This window comes from Taudactylus pleione, unplaced genomic scaffold (assembly GCF_031769625.1).
Source record: "Taudactylus pleione unplaced genomic scaffold, aTauple2 ptg000825l, whole genome shotgun sequence".
Taxonomy (NCBI): Eukaryota; Metazoa; Chordata; class Amphibia; order Anura; family Myobatrachidae; genus Taudactylus; species Taudactylus pleione.
Window position 1 is genome coordinate 352979 of NW_028285227.1, and position 17295 is coordinate 370273.

Genomic DNA, 17295 nt, shown 5'->3' on the forward strand with positions numbered 1-17295 from the left:
TCTAAAACATAGAGGGCGTCCTTGCGCCACACAGTGCGACGATCGCGGAATTTGCATACCCGGTCCCTTTTGGCAGCGAGCGATCGCAGCTTAACGTCCGGGTCTGAATCAGGCCCTGTGTGTGTACGCAACATTGTGATCCGTAGTGAATCAGGCCCTTTATCTCCATCCAAGGCTTAGTAAATAGACATCAAAGTACCAGCCACTCAGCTCCTAACTGTTATTTTTCAAACCCAGGGCCTGATTCAGAGCCGGACGTGGTCAAGATCATCGCGACCATCGGGCTTGCGACGAGACCCTGCTTCCGCAAGCCCGGAGTGCTTTTGGCTCTATCAGAGCCAAAATCACTCCCACTGACATCACTAGTGATGTCAGTGGGGCCGGACCCAGACGGTAGGCGTTCCCATGGGAACGCCTCCGTCTGGGCAGCCACGCCATCGACAGCACGCCCCCTTTGGTGCGAGACCCCGAGCGACGGCTTCCCCGTTGCTCGCCGGGTCTCGCGCATGCGCACGACGGAGCTCCCTCCGTCGGGCGCATGCGCATTTGGGTACCATCGACCCGCTTGCGAGTGTCCTGCGCTCGCGAGCGGGTCTGAATGAGACCCACACCCTGTAACATGACAGACGTTGATTGGTTGGTACTTTTTCTATCTCCCCCATAGTTCCTTATAGTTAAGTAAAATAACAGGCAGATAGAATGACATATTGGCCCTCATTCAGAGCCGCTCGTTAGCGGCAGTACGCTCGTTCCGAGCGATGTTTGCACATCTGCGCATGCGTACGGTTTTTAGTACGCATGCGCGAACCAGTCAGTGCGGCCGAAAATCGTTGGTACGCAATATAGCGAGTGCCTGCTATTTTGAATGACAGAATGAGGCGTATGTGGGTGGTAACAGGGGAAAGTGCTTGAAAATGGGGAGTGGAGATCCGAACGCAGGCGTGCTTAAAGGTCAAAACGGGCGTTTTATGGGTGTGTATATTTAAAACAGCAGCGTCATTGTTCACGTCACTGGGTTATTTTATAGCCAGAACTGCTCGCAAATTTGTGGTAGCAAACACCAACCACAAGAATAGCGAGCAGTTCATACGCTGGTCGATGTACTCGATTAATCTAATAAATAGCGGACATGACGTAGGATGCGAGCGGCCAGGGGGCGTTTTTAAGAAATAAACGAGCGTATGTTTTGCTCGCTCGTTCAGACTTAGAGGTGTGAACAGACTGCGATGTGCGTACGGATCATTTGAATAGCCACCCCTTGTTTTTAAACGAACGACCGCAAATAGCGAACGGCTCTGAATGAGGGCCATTGTGCCAAATGCCACCTGGTAATTAGCTGGTGTGCCATGGTAAGCCCTCAGCAACTGGTCACTGCCATGTCGCCCTTACTGCATCACCGTCACCATCCTGGAGCTGCGGATGTTACGGATTTACAGTAAATGGGAGCCGGCGTTCTCATGGATAAAGTAAAGTAGAGCAAAGTCTGCATTCTCCAGGGCAGGATACAATACATTTATGTTACTATGATACCACCTGATCATCTGTATTTCAGCAGTCAGCCCCAATCAGGACATTTGTGACCCCCCTACCCCCCCCCGTCCCCATCCTCACATGCGCCACCGATGTTACAAATAAAAACACTAATAATATCTAAAATGTATTACAGATAAAAAATAGAAAAGTATTATACAGAGGCCAAATAACAAACCAGTCAAATACCGGCAATTACCTACAGCTAATATGCGATTCGCAGCCTTCTCCTCTGTAGTAGATGCTGTAATTGTACCACATGAACAACTGCGAACAATAATTAGATTGTAATTACAAAGCTCATACCTTGTTCCTTAAGGAAAGCTATAGTCTGTCTTCCAGCTGAACGGGAATGGACATTTCTGCCAATGTAAAGACATAAATCTCAGAAATCACAAGAGCCATATACATAACAGGAGAGGTTTAAAAGCAGAAGTGCTGCCGAGTAACCAGTCTCATATAATGCTGCACGTTGGCAGATTTATAGTCTAACATATAACATTCTACCCACTGCAACTAACACACATCATTCTCCCCACAGCAACTAACACACATCATTCTCCCCACTGCAACTAACACACGTCATTCTCCCCACTGCAACTAACACACATCATTCTCCCCACTGCAACTAACACACATCATTCTCCCCACTGCAACTAACACACATCATTCTCCCCACTGCAACTAACACATAATATACTCCCCACTGCAACATACACACATCATTCTCCCCACTGCAACATACACACATCATTCTCCCCACTGCAACTAACACACAACATTCTCCCCACTGCAACTAACACACATCATTCTCCCTACTGCAACTAAAACACATCATTCTCCCCACTGCAACTAACACACATCATTCTCCCCACTGCAATTAACACACAACATTCTCCCCACTGCAACTAACACATATCATTCTCCCTACTGCAACTAACACACATCATTCTCCCCACTGCAACTAACACACATCATTCTCCCCACTGCAACTAACACATAATATACTCCCCACTGCAACATACACACATCATTCTCCCCACTGCAACTAACACATATCATTTTGCCCACTGCAACTAATGCACATCATTCTCCCCACGGCAACTAACACACAACATTCTCCCCACTGCAACTAACACACATCATTCTCCCTACTGCAACTAACACACATCATTCTCCCCACTGCAACTAACACACATCATTCTTCCCACTGCAACTAACACACAACATTCTCCCCACTGCAACTAACACACATCATTCTCCCTACTGCAACTAACACACATCATTCTCCCCACTGCAACTAACACACATCATTCTCCCTACTGCAACTAACACACATCATTCTCCCCACTGCAACTAACACACATCATTCTCCCCACTGCAACTAACGCACATCATTCTCCCCACTGCAACTAACACACATCATTCTCCCCACTGCAACTAACACACAACATTCTCCCCACTGCAACAAACACACATCATTCTCCCCACTGCAACTAACACACATCATTCTCCCCACTGCAACTAACACACATCATTCTCCCCACTGCAACTAACACACATCATTCTCCCCACTGCAACTAACACATAATATACTCCCCACTGCAACACACACACATCATTCTCCCCAATGCAACTAACACACATCATTTTGCCCACTGCAACGAACGCACATCATTCTCCCCACGGCAACTAACACACATCAATCTCCCCACTGCAACTAACACACATCATTCTCCCCACTGCAACTAACACACATCATTCTCCCCACTGCAACTAACACACATCATTCTCCCCACTGCAACGAACACACATCATTCTCCCCACTGCAACTAAAACACATCATTCTCCCCACTGCAACTAACGCACATCATTCTCCCCACTGCAACTAACACATATCATTCTTCCCACTGCAACTAACGCACATCATTCTGCCCACTGCAACTAACACACATCATTCTCCCCATTGCAACTAACACACATCATTCTCCCCATTGCAACTAACATACATCATTCTCCCCACTGCAACTAACATTCATCTTTCGCAGCACTGCAACTAACACACATCATTCTCCCCACTGCAACTAACACACATCATTCTCCCCACAGCAACTAACACACATCATTCTCCCCACTGCAACTAACACACATCATTCTCCCCACTACAACTAACACATATCATTCTCCCCACTGCAACTAACATACATCTTTCGCCGCACTGCAACTAACATAAATCATTCTCCCCACTGCAACTAACATACATCATTCTCCCCACTGCAACTAAAACACATCATTCTCCCCACTGCAAATAACACACATCATTCTCCCCACTGCAATTAACACACATCATTCTCCCCACTGCAACTAACGCATATCATTCTCCCCACTGCAACTAACACACATCATTCTCCCCACTGCAACTAACGCACATAGGGCCTGATTCAGACCCACTCGCAAGCGGCTGTCCGCTCGCAAGTGGGTCGATGATGTGCACTGCGCATGCGCACGACGGCGGGAGCTCCGTCGTGCGCATGCGCCAGATGCGACGAGCGAAGGACTTTCCTTCGCTCGTTGTGTCTGATCAAAGGGGGCATGCTGTCGATGTTGATTGACAGCACGCCCCCTTTGGTGGGCGTGCCTCCCAGACGGGGGCGTTCCCAAGGGAACGCCTACCGTCAGAAGCCGGCCCACTGACATCACTAGTGATGTCAGTGGGAGTGATTTTGGCTCTGATGTCAGTGGGAGTGATTTTGAGAAACTCAACCGCAGGCCCCGGCTCGCAGTGGCGATGGTCGCGATGGTCAAGACCATCGCGGCCATCAATCTGCACGCTCGTATAGGCTGTGGGTGGTGACCCACAGCTATACGAGCGTATAGGAGGACGCTCCATAATTATGGAGGACGGCCCTCATTCAGAGCGTGCGCTCTGCTCAGAGCGTCCGGCTCTGAATGAGGGCCATAATTCTCCCCACTGCAACTAACATACATCTTTCACCGCACTGCAACTAACATACATCTTTCACCGCACTGCAACTAACACACATCATTCTCACCACTGCAACTAACGCACATCATTCTCCCCACTACAACTAACATACATCTTTCACCGCACTGCAACTAACATACATCATTCTCCCCACTGCAACTAACATACATCATTCTCCCCACTGCAACTAACGCACATCACTCTCCCCACTGCAACTAACACATTATCCCCACTGCAACTAACGCATATCATTCTCCCCACTGCAACTAACACATTCTCCCCACTGCAACTAACGCATATCATCCTCCCCACTGCAACTAACATACATCATTCTCCCCACTACAACTAACACATTCTCCCCACTGCAACTAATGCATGTCATTCTCCCCTATGCAACTAACACACGTCATTCTCCCCACTGCAACTAACACACGTCATTCTCCCCACTGCAACTAACACACAACATTCTCCCCACTGCAACTAACACACATCATTCTCCCTACTGCAACTAACACACATCATTCTCCCCACTGCAACTAACACACAACATTCTCCCCACTGCAACTAACACACATCATTCTCCCTACTGCAACTAACACACATCATTTTGCCCACTGCAACTAACGCACATCATTCTCCCCACGGCAACTAACACACATCATTCTCCCCACTGCAACTAACACACATCATTCTCCCTACTGCAACTAACACACATCATTTTGCCCACTGCAACTAACGCACATCATTCTCCCCACTGCAACTAACACACATCATTCTCCCTACTGCAACTAACACACATCATTCTCCCTACTGCAACTAACACACATCATTCTCCCTACTGCAACTAACGCATATCATCCTCCCCACTGCAAATAACACACATCATTCTCCCCACTGCAACTAACAAACATCATTCTCCCCACTGCAACTAACACACATCATTCTCCCCACTGCAACTAACACATATCATCCTCCTCACTGCAACTAACATACATAATTCTCCCCACTGCAACTAACACACATCATTCTCCCCACTGCAACTAACATACATCATTCTCCCCACTGCGACTAACGTATATCATCCTCCCCACTGCAACTAACACACATCATTCTCCCCACTGCAACTAACATACATCATTCTCCCCACTGCGACTAACGCATATCATCCTCCCCACTGCAGCTAACATACATCATTCTCCCCACTGCAACTAACATACATCATTCTCCCCACTGCAACTAACGCATATCATCCTCCCCACTGCAACTAACATACATCCTTCTCCCCACTGCAACTAACACATATCATTCTCCCCACTGCAACTAACATACATCATTCTCCCCACTGCAACTAACATACATCATTCTCCCCACTGCAACTAACATACATCATTCTCCCCACTTCAACTAACACATATCATTCTCCCCACTTCAACTAACATACATCATTCTCCCCACTGCAACTAACACACATCATTCTCCCCACTGCAACTAACACACATCATTCTCCCCACTGCAACTAACATACATCATTCTCCCCACTGCAACTAACATACATCATTCTCCCCACTGCGACTAACGCATATCATCCTCCCCACTGCAACTAACACACATCATTCTCCCCACTGCAACTAACATACATCATTCTCCCCACTGCAACTAACATACATCATTCTCCCCACTGCAACTAACATACATCATTCTCCCCACTGCAACTAACATACATCATTCTCCCCACTGCAACTAACGTACATCATTCTCCCCACTGCAACTAACGTACATCATTCTCCCCACTGCAACTAATGCATATCATCCTCCCCACTGCAACTAACACATATCATTCTCCCCACTGCAACTAGCACACATCATTCTCCCCACTGCAACTAACACACATCATTCTCCCCACTGCAACTAACTTACATCAACCGGTTGGATTCTATGAAAAGTACATGTTTTCCCTAACTCTAAATCGGTCACAAAGCCGATGTTCATAAAGGTAGTTGCATGCATTGCAATTGCGTTTCGTACACTGCAGCAAAAGATGCTGAATCAGTCCCGTTATGTTCTGGGTATTGATGCATCCTCAGGGGACGTACGGGTCATTAGGTAGAACTCATATCTTTGTATGATGGGATTTGCCTAGAACTGAGAGAAGTTACGACACCGCTTGTCATCTCTACACTTTTATTACTCCATCAGAATGTTATAAGGCATAGGAGCATGACAGCATCCCATATCATTTAATTGCTGCAATTATGTTTATTCATTTATTGTCTGTTCATCTGGATAAAGGATGTCATTATGCATTTATTGAGGTTGGTCAGGTGACTGATCACATGATGCTTGCGTGGAACCCCGGGTCACCCTCTGGGGCTGCTACCGACCAATCACATTATTGCTGTGCTGCTGGGGGTCGGGGTTTCTGATTAACACTAGTCCGTGCGCACTTAGAGATGGAGTGCAGAAACACGCTGTCATGGTAAACGGTGTAAATGTTCTGTTGTTTTGTATACGTGAGATGGCGAATAGTAAATGAGTTTTTGGACTAAGTGGTTTACAGTACAGCATGGGTGCAAGTGGGACGGAAGTGTCTGTGACGTGTGCCTGGTGTAAACCAGACATATGTGCTACCGTCGCTGCTGGAAGGCATCCCGCGTATGGGTGTGAATGCACAATTATTACAGGTGCATCAGCCCATAATGTGCCTCTGTCTCCTGTATATTGGGAACTTTGTGGATTGCACAATTGCTGTTATCGCTGATCTCATACCCTCGTACTCTTCACTTATACGGCATTCTGGACTTCATTCAGAGTCGGTCGTTGCGGCCGCACGGTCGTACTGGAAAAGGGGCCGGATATGCAAATGATGCACTCGTATGTTGCGTCCCTAAGGTCGGATCGTTAGCTGGCCGACCAAGGGGTGGAAGCAGTCGTTACGCAAAAAAAACGCCCCCTTCTCGTATGCATTACACGTCATCTCCGGCCGTATAAGGATTAATCGCAACCATCGGTAACCATCGGAACTGGTCGTAGAGCTTAAGGTTGACCATACCCTCTCTTAAGCTCTACGATCAGGTCAGTGTAAAACCTCCCATGTCACATGTGCCATGACGCTACTTTGTTAATTATGCACTCCCATAATCCGTATGCACTCCCATAAAACGCCGTTCGCATAATTAGGCACGTCTGCATTCGGATCTCCACTCCCCCGTTTTCAAAGACCTTCCCCTGTTACCACCCACAACGCCTCCATCTGTCACTCAAACTACCGACCTGGCTGTGTTCAAGGAGAGAGAAATTTCTGATTGTAGCGGCTAGTTTGTGCACGCGCACTGCGAACTTTACGCATGCGCAGTTTAGCGAACATCGGTGGCGTACGACCGTGCGGCCGCAACGACCGACTCTGAATGAGGTCCTCTGTCCCTGTGTATTTGTATTTTACAAGCTGTATACTGACACAGGCAGGTCCAAACGTTTCGCGATGTCCAGTTGTATCTGGAAGACCTTCAGTTGCTCCTCTCTATCTGTAGAGGTGGGGGTAAGCCAGGGGGTGAAGTCCAACCCAACCTGAATGAGGTGAGGACAGAAATGAAACAAAGGAAGAGTATATGGCAGTGACAGATATAATACGAAGGATGTCACAGTAAATACAGAGCTCAGAGGGGCGTTCCAAAGCCTCGCTTCTTACTACATCATGTGCCATGTGACTGTGGTTGCCATGGAAGTCTCATTGCTGTTTTAAGCACTCGTTATTGAGGTTATCAGCATCACATAAGTAGATAGGAATAAGGATACATTTGATTAATAAGTTTGGTATGGTGTATTGGTGTGGATGGTGAGGGGTTGGCGGGGGGGGTGAGTGAGTGGGTTTTGGTATTACTTCTTCCCATCTGAGTGATTCAGTTTGGCTCCTGTATGAGATCGCACAATTGGGTAAGGACTGAGTTGTTTGGCAGTGTATAGGCAGCTGACGTGGCCTCTACATGGTACACAGTAAAACGCAGCATTAAATTCTAATACAAACGGCAATATGTTTGCTGATTTTATCAGAATAAAGATAATAAAAGAGTGAAAATGTATTAAGTGAGGAGCACGGACATAACGGTCACGTGTCCCCGTGTAGAATTACTTGTTAGTACACTGGTAGCTGCTATTGACGTAAAACACACATTTCCCTGGGCATTCACGTTGCCAGGCGATCTCAGCCTCACCTCCCCTATAGCGACGAGGTGGTCTCTGTACTTGTCAAACTGTGAGAGGGCCGGTTCCAAATCCTACAAAACAAATGGAGTCAGTTAAAAAATGTAACACGAGCAAAATTTAATAAATGCACAAATACTAAACAGAACACTAACCTCAGAGGCACAATAACCTCACTCATTAATGCCAATATACCTGAGGCCGGTATACAAGGAACACATACAGTAGGGTATCTACAGTGCCTGGCAATGTCTTGTTATCTCTTTATGCAGGATATAAAATATACCCGGGGGCTGTCTGTCTCCCCTCTTCCTGCTGTACATTATATACTAGCCCTAGTCACATCCCCAGTAATGTCACACTATACACAATAACCCCATCCCCACACCTGAGACCACGGTACCAAACCAGTGCATTATGGGTGGGTATAACACGTTAATAATAGTGAAATTAAAATAGAAAAATAGTAGCATTAGCCCCCACTGACCCCCCTCCCCGCTGTGCAGCCTTGCACAGGATAAGCAAACGCAGTGATTACGTGTGAACCACAATATGGCATCCCACCCTATACACACGACTTAGACCAGAATAGTCTCAGAGAACAGAACAAACCTGTTCAAGAAAATGATCAGAACTGAAGATATTTCCTTATTATCAACAACTTTCCCAACCACTAAACCTATAGGGGCTTATTTACCACCAAACGCATATAAAATGGGGTTCTGGAAGGAAAATTTCACCCCAGGTCACAATGATGTCATGAAAATGAAAATGTTTGTTTGCATTTATTAAAGCAGGAGCACCGGGAGGAGGAGGGGCGAGGGGGGGGGGCAGAGCTTCCGAAAGCCCCCTGTCTGGGCGAATGGCTAGAAGCAAAGTGATGGCTCCCAGGCTCGGAGTCAGCGCATGTGTCAGTGGGGGGCAATGAGCAGGCATCCGGGAAAGAACGGGAGAGAGTTGCCCATAGGCTACAAGGGGTTAATGCCATTTTCAGATGGCGTTAGCTGCCAGGGCCAAGTTTGGCGAATATGACAGTTACACGTATGGGGGCTGCATTTGTGGTCTGACATGGAGGGACAGCGGCAGCTATCGGAGGTATCCGCTACAGTCCGTCCTAGCTACACCCTGGGGATACTGATTTTGTGGCTATTTTCAGAGGATTTCCCGCAAAATAACTTTAATAAATATGTCCTGCTGGTCCGCGGCCCCCGCGTTACCATCTCTCGCGCAGCCGTATCTGCGTCAGAATCCCTACGCCGGCATCCTGACAGGGTTAGGATAGCGACACCTGTCGGTAAGTACCCTAACCCTACCCCTCTCCCCACAATGCCTGAACCTAACCTGTCGAGATTCCGGTGCCAGCATTCTAAACCCCGGAATCCCATGTGCCGGGATATTGAACGCATCCCTTGCGAAACACATGTGCATTTTATACCACATTCTGTAACTATATTATCAGAGTATATTTTGTAAATGCCGACCTTCATCGTAACACTGTGCCAACCTTCTGTTTTCCTCTGAATGGGATGTACTCCGAAGCATGGCATGAGATATCTGGGGTATCTACAAAAAAAAGGAAGTGATTAAAATGTATATACTAGATACTTAATTTGCTATACACTCCCATATATAAACCTACTGACTATACACTATGATATGGTACAACCTAAGCAGTAATAGTTCACATTTTGTATGTCCTGGGGTCTTCTTTCTAATTTCTAGGGGTGGTCCCCAATGCCAAAATTTGACCCAGACATTAAAAAAAAAAAAAAAAAATGCTTTTATGCTGTATACATGAAGTCTCATTGTATATAAATCCCTTTACAAATAAACTTATCGGGTCTTATGTAATAGGTTCCGATTTCACGGAACTGTCTGTTTTTCTGTGAGATTGCGGCTATTTTTAAAGAAGCAATCAGTTATAAAGTTGAACTAGCCTCTTAACTGATTGCTTCTTTAAATGTAGCTGCGATCTCACAGAAAAACCGACGGTTCAGAGAAATCAGAACCTATTCCATGACCCCCCATCATGTACAGTATGCAGTGCTCCAGCCACAATTTATTTAGTGTTCCGTCTATCAGATTGACCTGATTGCATGTATTGTCCCTCAGCATTGATAGATCTGGCAAGGAATCCAGTGACTTAACCTTGTCTTACTGTATTACAGCGGCTGTCATGACCTGGTACGACCTAGTACTGTCACTGCCCCCAATGTATGCTGTCTGTGCCCAGAAAATATCTTATTCCATTAAGTAGGCTACTGGGTCACTTTAATGGCTTATTTTAAACTTGTATACTTGTATTGCCTTCTGAATTTTGTTTGTTACGGAGAAAGGAGAAAAGAAGACTCTTTGTTGGGGGCACTCTAACAGAAAATCTAAGATTGTGTACAATTAAAACTTAACATTTATTCCTATATATTAAAATAGATATTAGGTAATATACTACATGTAACATACAGACATACAAAAAAAACACATTAGTCAGTAAATACTGACCTTGAGATCACTCACCATGAGTGAGAATAAGCTTATCTATGCAGATTCCTCCACAATAATTCTAGAAATAATAATATGTCACTCACCAAGAGTGAAAGAGAGCTTCTAATTGTGCAGATTGCACCAGGATAATTCTAGAGGTAGTGGCTTAATCCGTTGTTGTTAGTCCTGGCGAATATTTATAAAACTTGCAATAGCCCCAAAAGGATATGTACCACAAAAAGAGAGGGTTAATATAAATTCACATGAGATAAATTCACAATTATCAGCAAATATCCTCCTGATTCCACAGGTATGATAGCTGGGCCCAGCTATATGTAAACCAACCGACACCTAGATTTTTAGATATTATATGGCTAGTAGATAAACTCTGTACATATAATAAATGAATAAGGTAATATCAGTTCTCCATTCCTGTATAAGACATTCCCACCTAAAAGGGGATTGAGATAAACTTAGGCATTCTGAGCATATCAATAAATTGATGCAACATTGTTTGAGCCAGATTGAAACAAAATTGAAACAATAGTAACTGAAAAAGGAAATAAATTGACCTTTAAAGCTAATTTGAAAATCACTAAATTGTTAGTGTCACAGTGTCACCTAAAACGAGGGAGAGAAGTTCTTACTGTGTATTAGATTAATAGTTTAATTACCACAGGGTAATGAACCCAGTGAGAGTAAAAATCAATTAAAGCAATAAGAAAAATAGAGTGTAATAGAGCATGGATGTAAAAGGTGCCCAGATATTGTCCCCCCTCGTTTCTGCTGTCTCCACGTCATGTATCACACAGAGGACATGGGATGAGAGAACGGGGTTGGCGGCTGGTGGGAAGGAAGACAGAAAGCACTTCTGCTGTCAGTATGCATAAGGCCACGTCTATACTGTTGTCATTGACATTGCAGGACAAATGTGGTCAGCAAAGCTGATGAGATAGTGCAGAAAGATACCTGTAGCAAACTGATTCCGTAACAGTTCTACTCCGTGCCAGTTAGCCGAGATGTCAAAGCCTCTGGACGGGTGTAGCGGCAGTGTCTGGAGCGGCAATTTGCCGTAAGTTGTGGAAAACAAGTCTGTTTGTTGGTAATACAGACGGCTATACAGCCAGGACGGAGGGCGTCTTGCAAGGTGAATCAGTGAAGCGGGCGGCAAGGGACTAACCACGCATCTTTATTCGGCAGTCATCGAGTGGATACCTGGTTGCTGGAATCACATGACAGCATGTCGGGGGAGCGAACAGTGATGAACTGCACCAGGCGTCTCTATGGTAGTCGGCGGGATGGTGCCCGGCCGGCCGAATCACATAGCACAAAATTAGGTGCGGGTGATGACGTACGTTTCACCTCTAGACAAGGCTTGTTCACATCGTTGAAGTGTAACATGGAGGACCGAATATATACCTGCCCTCAATAGGTCTAATTTAAATAATTAATTGACAAAGAAGGATTATAATTAGCAAATAATTATTATATGTATATCTCTCTCACCAAATCTCCCAAAGAGATCTTAGAAATAAGGAAAAAAAGATTAATACAGGTTGAGTCTACCATATCCAAATATTCCGAAATACGGAATATTCCGAAATACGGAATATTTTTAGCATGGCTGATATAGTGAAACTTTTGATTTTTGATGGTTCAATGTACACAAACTTTATTAAGGCATACAATTATTAAAAATAAAGTATAAAATGACCTATAGGCTGTGTGTATAAGGTGTATATGAAACATAAATGAATTTCATGTATGTACACAAACTTTGTTTGAGCCACAAAATTATTGAAAATATTGTATAAAATTACCTGCAGATTGTGTGTATAAGGTGTATATGATTCATAAATGCATTCTGTGTTTAGATTTGGGCCCTATTCCCAAGACATTTCAATATGGTATACAATTATTCCAAAATACGGAATATTCCGATATCCAAAATACCCCTGGTCCCAAGCATTTTGGATATGGGAGACTCAACCTGTACATTCATTCTCAGAATGAATCAGTCAGATTAACAATGATTAGGCTCACAGAAATATACACCGATAAGAGAAATTTATAAGGACATAATTTCATTATTGGTATCCTTAATTATCACAATTTTAATTTCAATATTGTGTACATGATATACAGCTGCAATAAGGTTATACATTAATACATATAATATGCAGTATAATACCAATAATCTTTATCTAGTAATGATATATCTGAAAAATAAAAAATAAAATTAATATTAAAGTAACAATACATAGTCGTATATATAATCAGCAAAATAGATGCTCCTAATGACAATACAAATTAGATTAATTAAATACAATACAAGGAAAGGAGTAGGTCAATACATAGTCTCTGGTAATGTACAGAAACAAAATTATTTATATTAATGATCTTATAATTGATGTGATTAATATTAAGTAAAAATAGCTGAGAATTAATAATATAAAGGACAAGCAGCATGTTGAAAAATGACCAAGACCGAATAGATAACCCATGCGCTGATCATATCAAAGTGCCATCAGATAGTACCAAAATATGACATAAATGGTTTGACAGATAACAGTAATGGTATACTATTAATAATGCAAGAGCATGAGGCAAAAGACTAGAAACAAGGGATTAAACGCTAATATAATTAGTGCTAATACTGAAATTAATCATGACAGTTAAGACAAACAAGATTAAATATAAGATGGAGAAGACATTTAAAAGTAAATAAAAATAAAATTAGAACTAGGACGTGGGATAGTTGACCCTTAATTTGGGAAAAATTATATAATAGAAGACTATGAATAATATGGAGGTCATAGGAAAGGGCTATAATTAATATATTCATTGAGGCCATTAGGTGTGAGGGTCCCCAAGTTAAAGGTCCATTGGCTTTCTCTTTTGAGTAATTCTCTAGTCAGGTCGCCTCCTCTTATGCCCAGTTTTACTTCTTCCAATCCAAAGGCTTTAAAGTTCTTCAAATCGCCCTTGTGCTTATAGTAGAAATGTCTTGCCACGGATGTCAGTTGTTTCATTTTATTTATATCCGAGGGGGCATTTCTTACTGTGCCGAGGTGTTCCAAAATCCTCTCTTTAAGCATCCTAGTGGTCATACCAACATACCTTGCACCACAATCACACGTGATGCAATAAACTACTCCTTTAGTCCTACAGTTAATGTAGTTTTTAATAGGGATAGATGTACCATATCTGTTGGTGACCTCCTTTTTCTTCATCATGTGAGGACAGGCTTTGCACGATCTGCAAGGGTAAGAGCCTTTAGTCGATAGTGGTCGAGAAATAGCTCGTCTATAATGGCTCTGAGTGAGGTTATCGCGCAAATTGGGGGACCGTCTCCAACTCATAGCTACCCGTTCACCCAAAATAGTTGACAGATCATCATCTAGGAGGAGAATGTGCCAATGTTTTTGGATAATATTCCTGATGGTACTCCACTCTTGGCAAAAGTCCCCCACAAATCTAATAGTCTCCAATGTGTTTTTCTTCTTTTTTTTGTCAAAAAATGAGTTCATCCCTATTTAGTGCATTGGTAGTTCTTACAGTTTTTTTAATAGAACTATTACTATACCCTCTTTTTTTTAATCTACAAGAAAGTATTTGGCTTTGTTGTTTAAACACCACCTTGTCAGAGCAGTTTCTACGAAGGCGAAGGAATATTTTCCAACGTAGGTGGGAAGTGAGAGCTAGTTTGATGGAGAACACTATTAGTGGCTGTCTTTTTTCTTAAATGATCAGTTTCTAGGGCACCCTCCAAATTTTTGTAGATCCTAAGATCCAGAAAGGTGATCACAGTGTTGCTAATCTCATGTGTTAGTCTCAGATTAAGGGTATTATGATTCAAAATCTGAATGAATTCAAGCAGAAGTTTCTCATCACCGTCCCATATGACAAGGATGTCATCTATATAGCGATGCCAGGCTATAATGTGGTGGGTATAAAGGTCATTGGTTTCATTAAACACGTATTCTCGCTCCCACCATCCCAAGTAAATATTTGCATAGGTTGGTGCGCATGCCGCGCCCATCGCCGTGCCCCTAGTCTGCAAAAAAAATTGATCATCGAAAGTGAAAAAATTATAATGTAATACAAAATGTAATAACTCCAAGATGAAGTCTTGGAAGTCACTATGATCCTCCATGGCTTGAAAATACTGTACTGCCTTGATTCCAAGTGAATGGTTAATACTTGTGTAGACTGGCTAGTATCTGGTTGTCCTCCAATTTTATATCATGTAGCTTTTTCAGGATATCCGATGTATCCCTAGTATAGGAGGGGAGTTATAAAACGAAATGCCGAAGATGTAGATCTAAAAACATACTGGCTTTTTCGGACAAACTCCCAATACCAGATACTATTGGTCTGCCAGGTGGAGTCAAGCTGTTCTTATGCACCTTGGGAAGAAGATAAAAGGTCGCCAATCTAGGGTGTTCTACATACAAGTATGAATGTTCAGATTTGGTGATAATCCCATTCCCAAAGGCTCTATTGATCATATTGGAATATATGCTTTTAAACGTTTCAGTTGGATTCAGAAGTATCTGTTGATAACAGTCCTCGTCCAATAGCTGTCGATATGCCTCTTTCATGTATTCGATTTTAGACCAGATTACGATGTTGCCCCCTTTATCTGAGGGTTTGATTACAACGTCGGACCACCCCTTTATGGTTTGTAAGGCCTCCCTCTCATCTCCACTTAGATTAGATTTTTTTCTGTGGAGGTGTCTGTTGCTTTGTAATTGGTCTAAGTCCTGTGATATCAGATTCATAAAAACATTGACCTCTGGGCAGATGGTTTCAGAAGGAAAAAAAGAGGGATTTATTCTTACATTTCGGTCTCTGTTGTTGTAATGATATTGATGAGTCTGCTTCCTCCTGTAAATCTGCACAATTAGAAGCTTTCTTTCACTCTTGGTGAGTGACATATTATTATTTCTAGAATTATTGTGGAGGAATCTGCATAGATAAGCTTATTCTCACTCATGGTGAGTGATCTCAAGGTCAGTATTTACTGACTAATGTGGGTTTTTTTGTATGTCTGTATGTTACATGTAGTATATTACCTAATATCTATTTTAATATATAGGAATAAATGTTAAGTTTTTTTTACCAATTATATTTTTATTAGATACCGTAAATAAATTGAAATATTATAATAATCTCAACAATAACATATACAAAAAAATAAAATAAAATAATATTTAAAAACACAATAAAATAAAAGGAGGGGGACAAAAGAAAAAGAGTAAATAGCTAAATTTTTGATACTACACACTCAGAAAATACATACAAATATCACATTTTCAAAACGGTATTGTATAACCCAGTTCTATATCGACAAAACAATACACTTTTGGAACTCAAGAGACAATGTAATTGGAAGGAGAAGGAGAATGTAGTATTCCAATATCAGTTGGGCCAGGTCTCAAGGGATTTCCTCCCAGACTATCCCTATATTCTTTCCATTTAAACCACAGCATATGGGGCGAAGAGACCGCAGTAGAATAGTTACTGTCCGCTGTCTCAAAATCACAATGGCAATTTACTTTATTTATTATATGACCTAAGCTGGGCACACAGTCTGTTCTCCACAATTGAGCAATAGCAGCTTTTGCAGAAATCAGAATGTGCCCCAATATATATCTATCTCCCTTTGATAAGTTCCCCGGGAAAAAATGAAACAGAGCAATAACCGGGTCCAGTGGTATCCCCACTCCCGCAATGTCCCCAATCAAGGTGAACACTTCGACCCAAATAGGTCTCAGTAGAGGGCATGACCAAAATACATGGAAGATACTGCCCACTTCTCCACACTTTCTCCAGCAAAATTTAGAAATGGATGGCCAAATCTTATGTTGTTTGTCAGGGGTGAAATATGATCTATGGAGCAATTTTAAGAACATTTCTGAGTGATTCATACAACGGGACATCTTATAGCAGGTTCGAAAAACCATTTCCCAATCTTCCTTTTCCAATGTTCTTGACCAATCCTTCTCCCATTTTTGTAATGATGTGAATTTGTTTGGTCTATTCTCCGTTATTAGCTGTTGATACCACCATGTAATGCCACCTTTTTGAGTAGAGGA

General features: G+C 42.9%; 1 protein-coding gene across 1 annotated transcript in view; it reads right to left on the reverse strand.

Moving 5' to 3' along the window:
• The window catches only part of LOC148474628 (putative deoxyribonuclease tatdn3-A), a 105944-nt gene that overhangs the window by 79716 nt on the left and 8933 nt on the right, over positions 1 to 17295 (reverse strand). The window contains exons 4-7 of the mRNA XM_088458317.1: positions 10195 to 10276; positions 8725 to 8787; positions 7971 to 8080; positions 1837 to 1892 (exon numbers count right to left, since the gene is read on the reverse strand). Coding sequence (XP_088314443.1) covers positions 1837 to 1892; positions 7971 to 8080; positions 8725 to 8787; positions 10195 to 10276 — 311 coding nt within the window. The remainder of the gene's footprint in view (positions 1 to 1836; positions 1893 to 7970; positions 8081 to 8724; positions 8788 to 10194; positions 10277 to 17295) is intronic.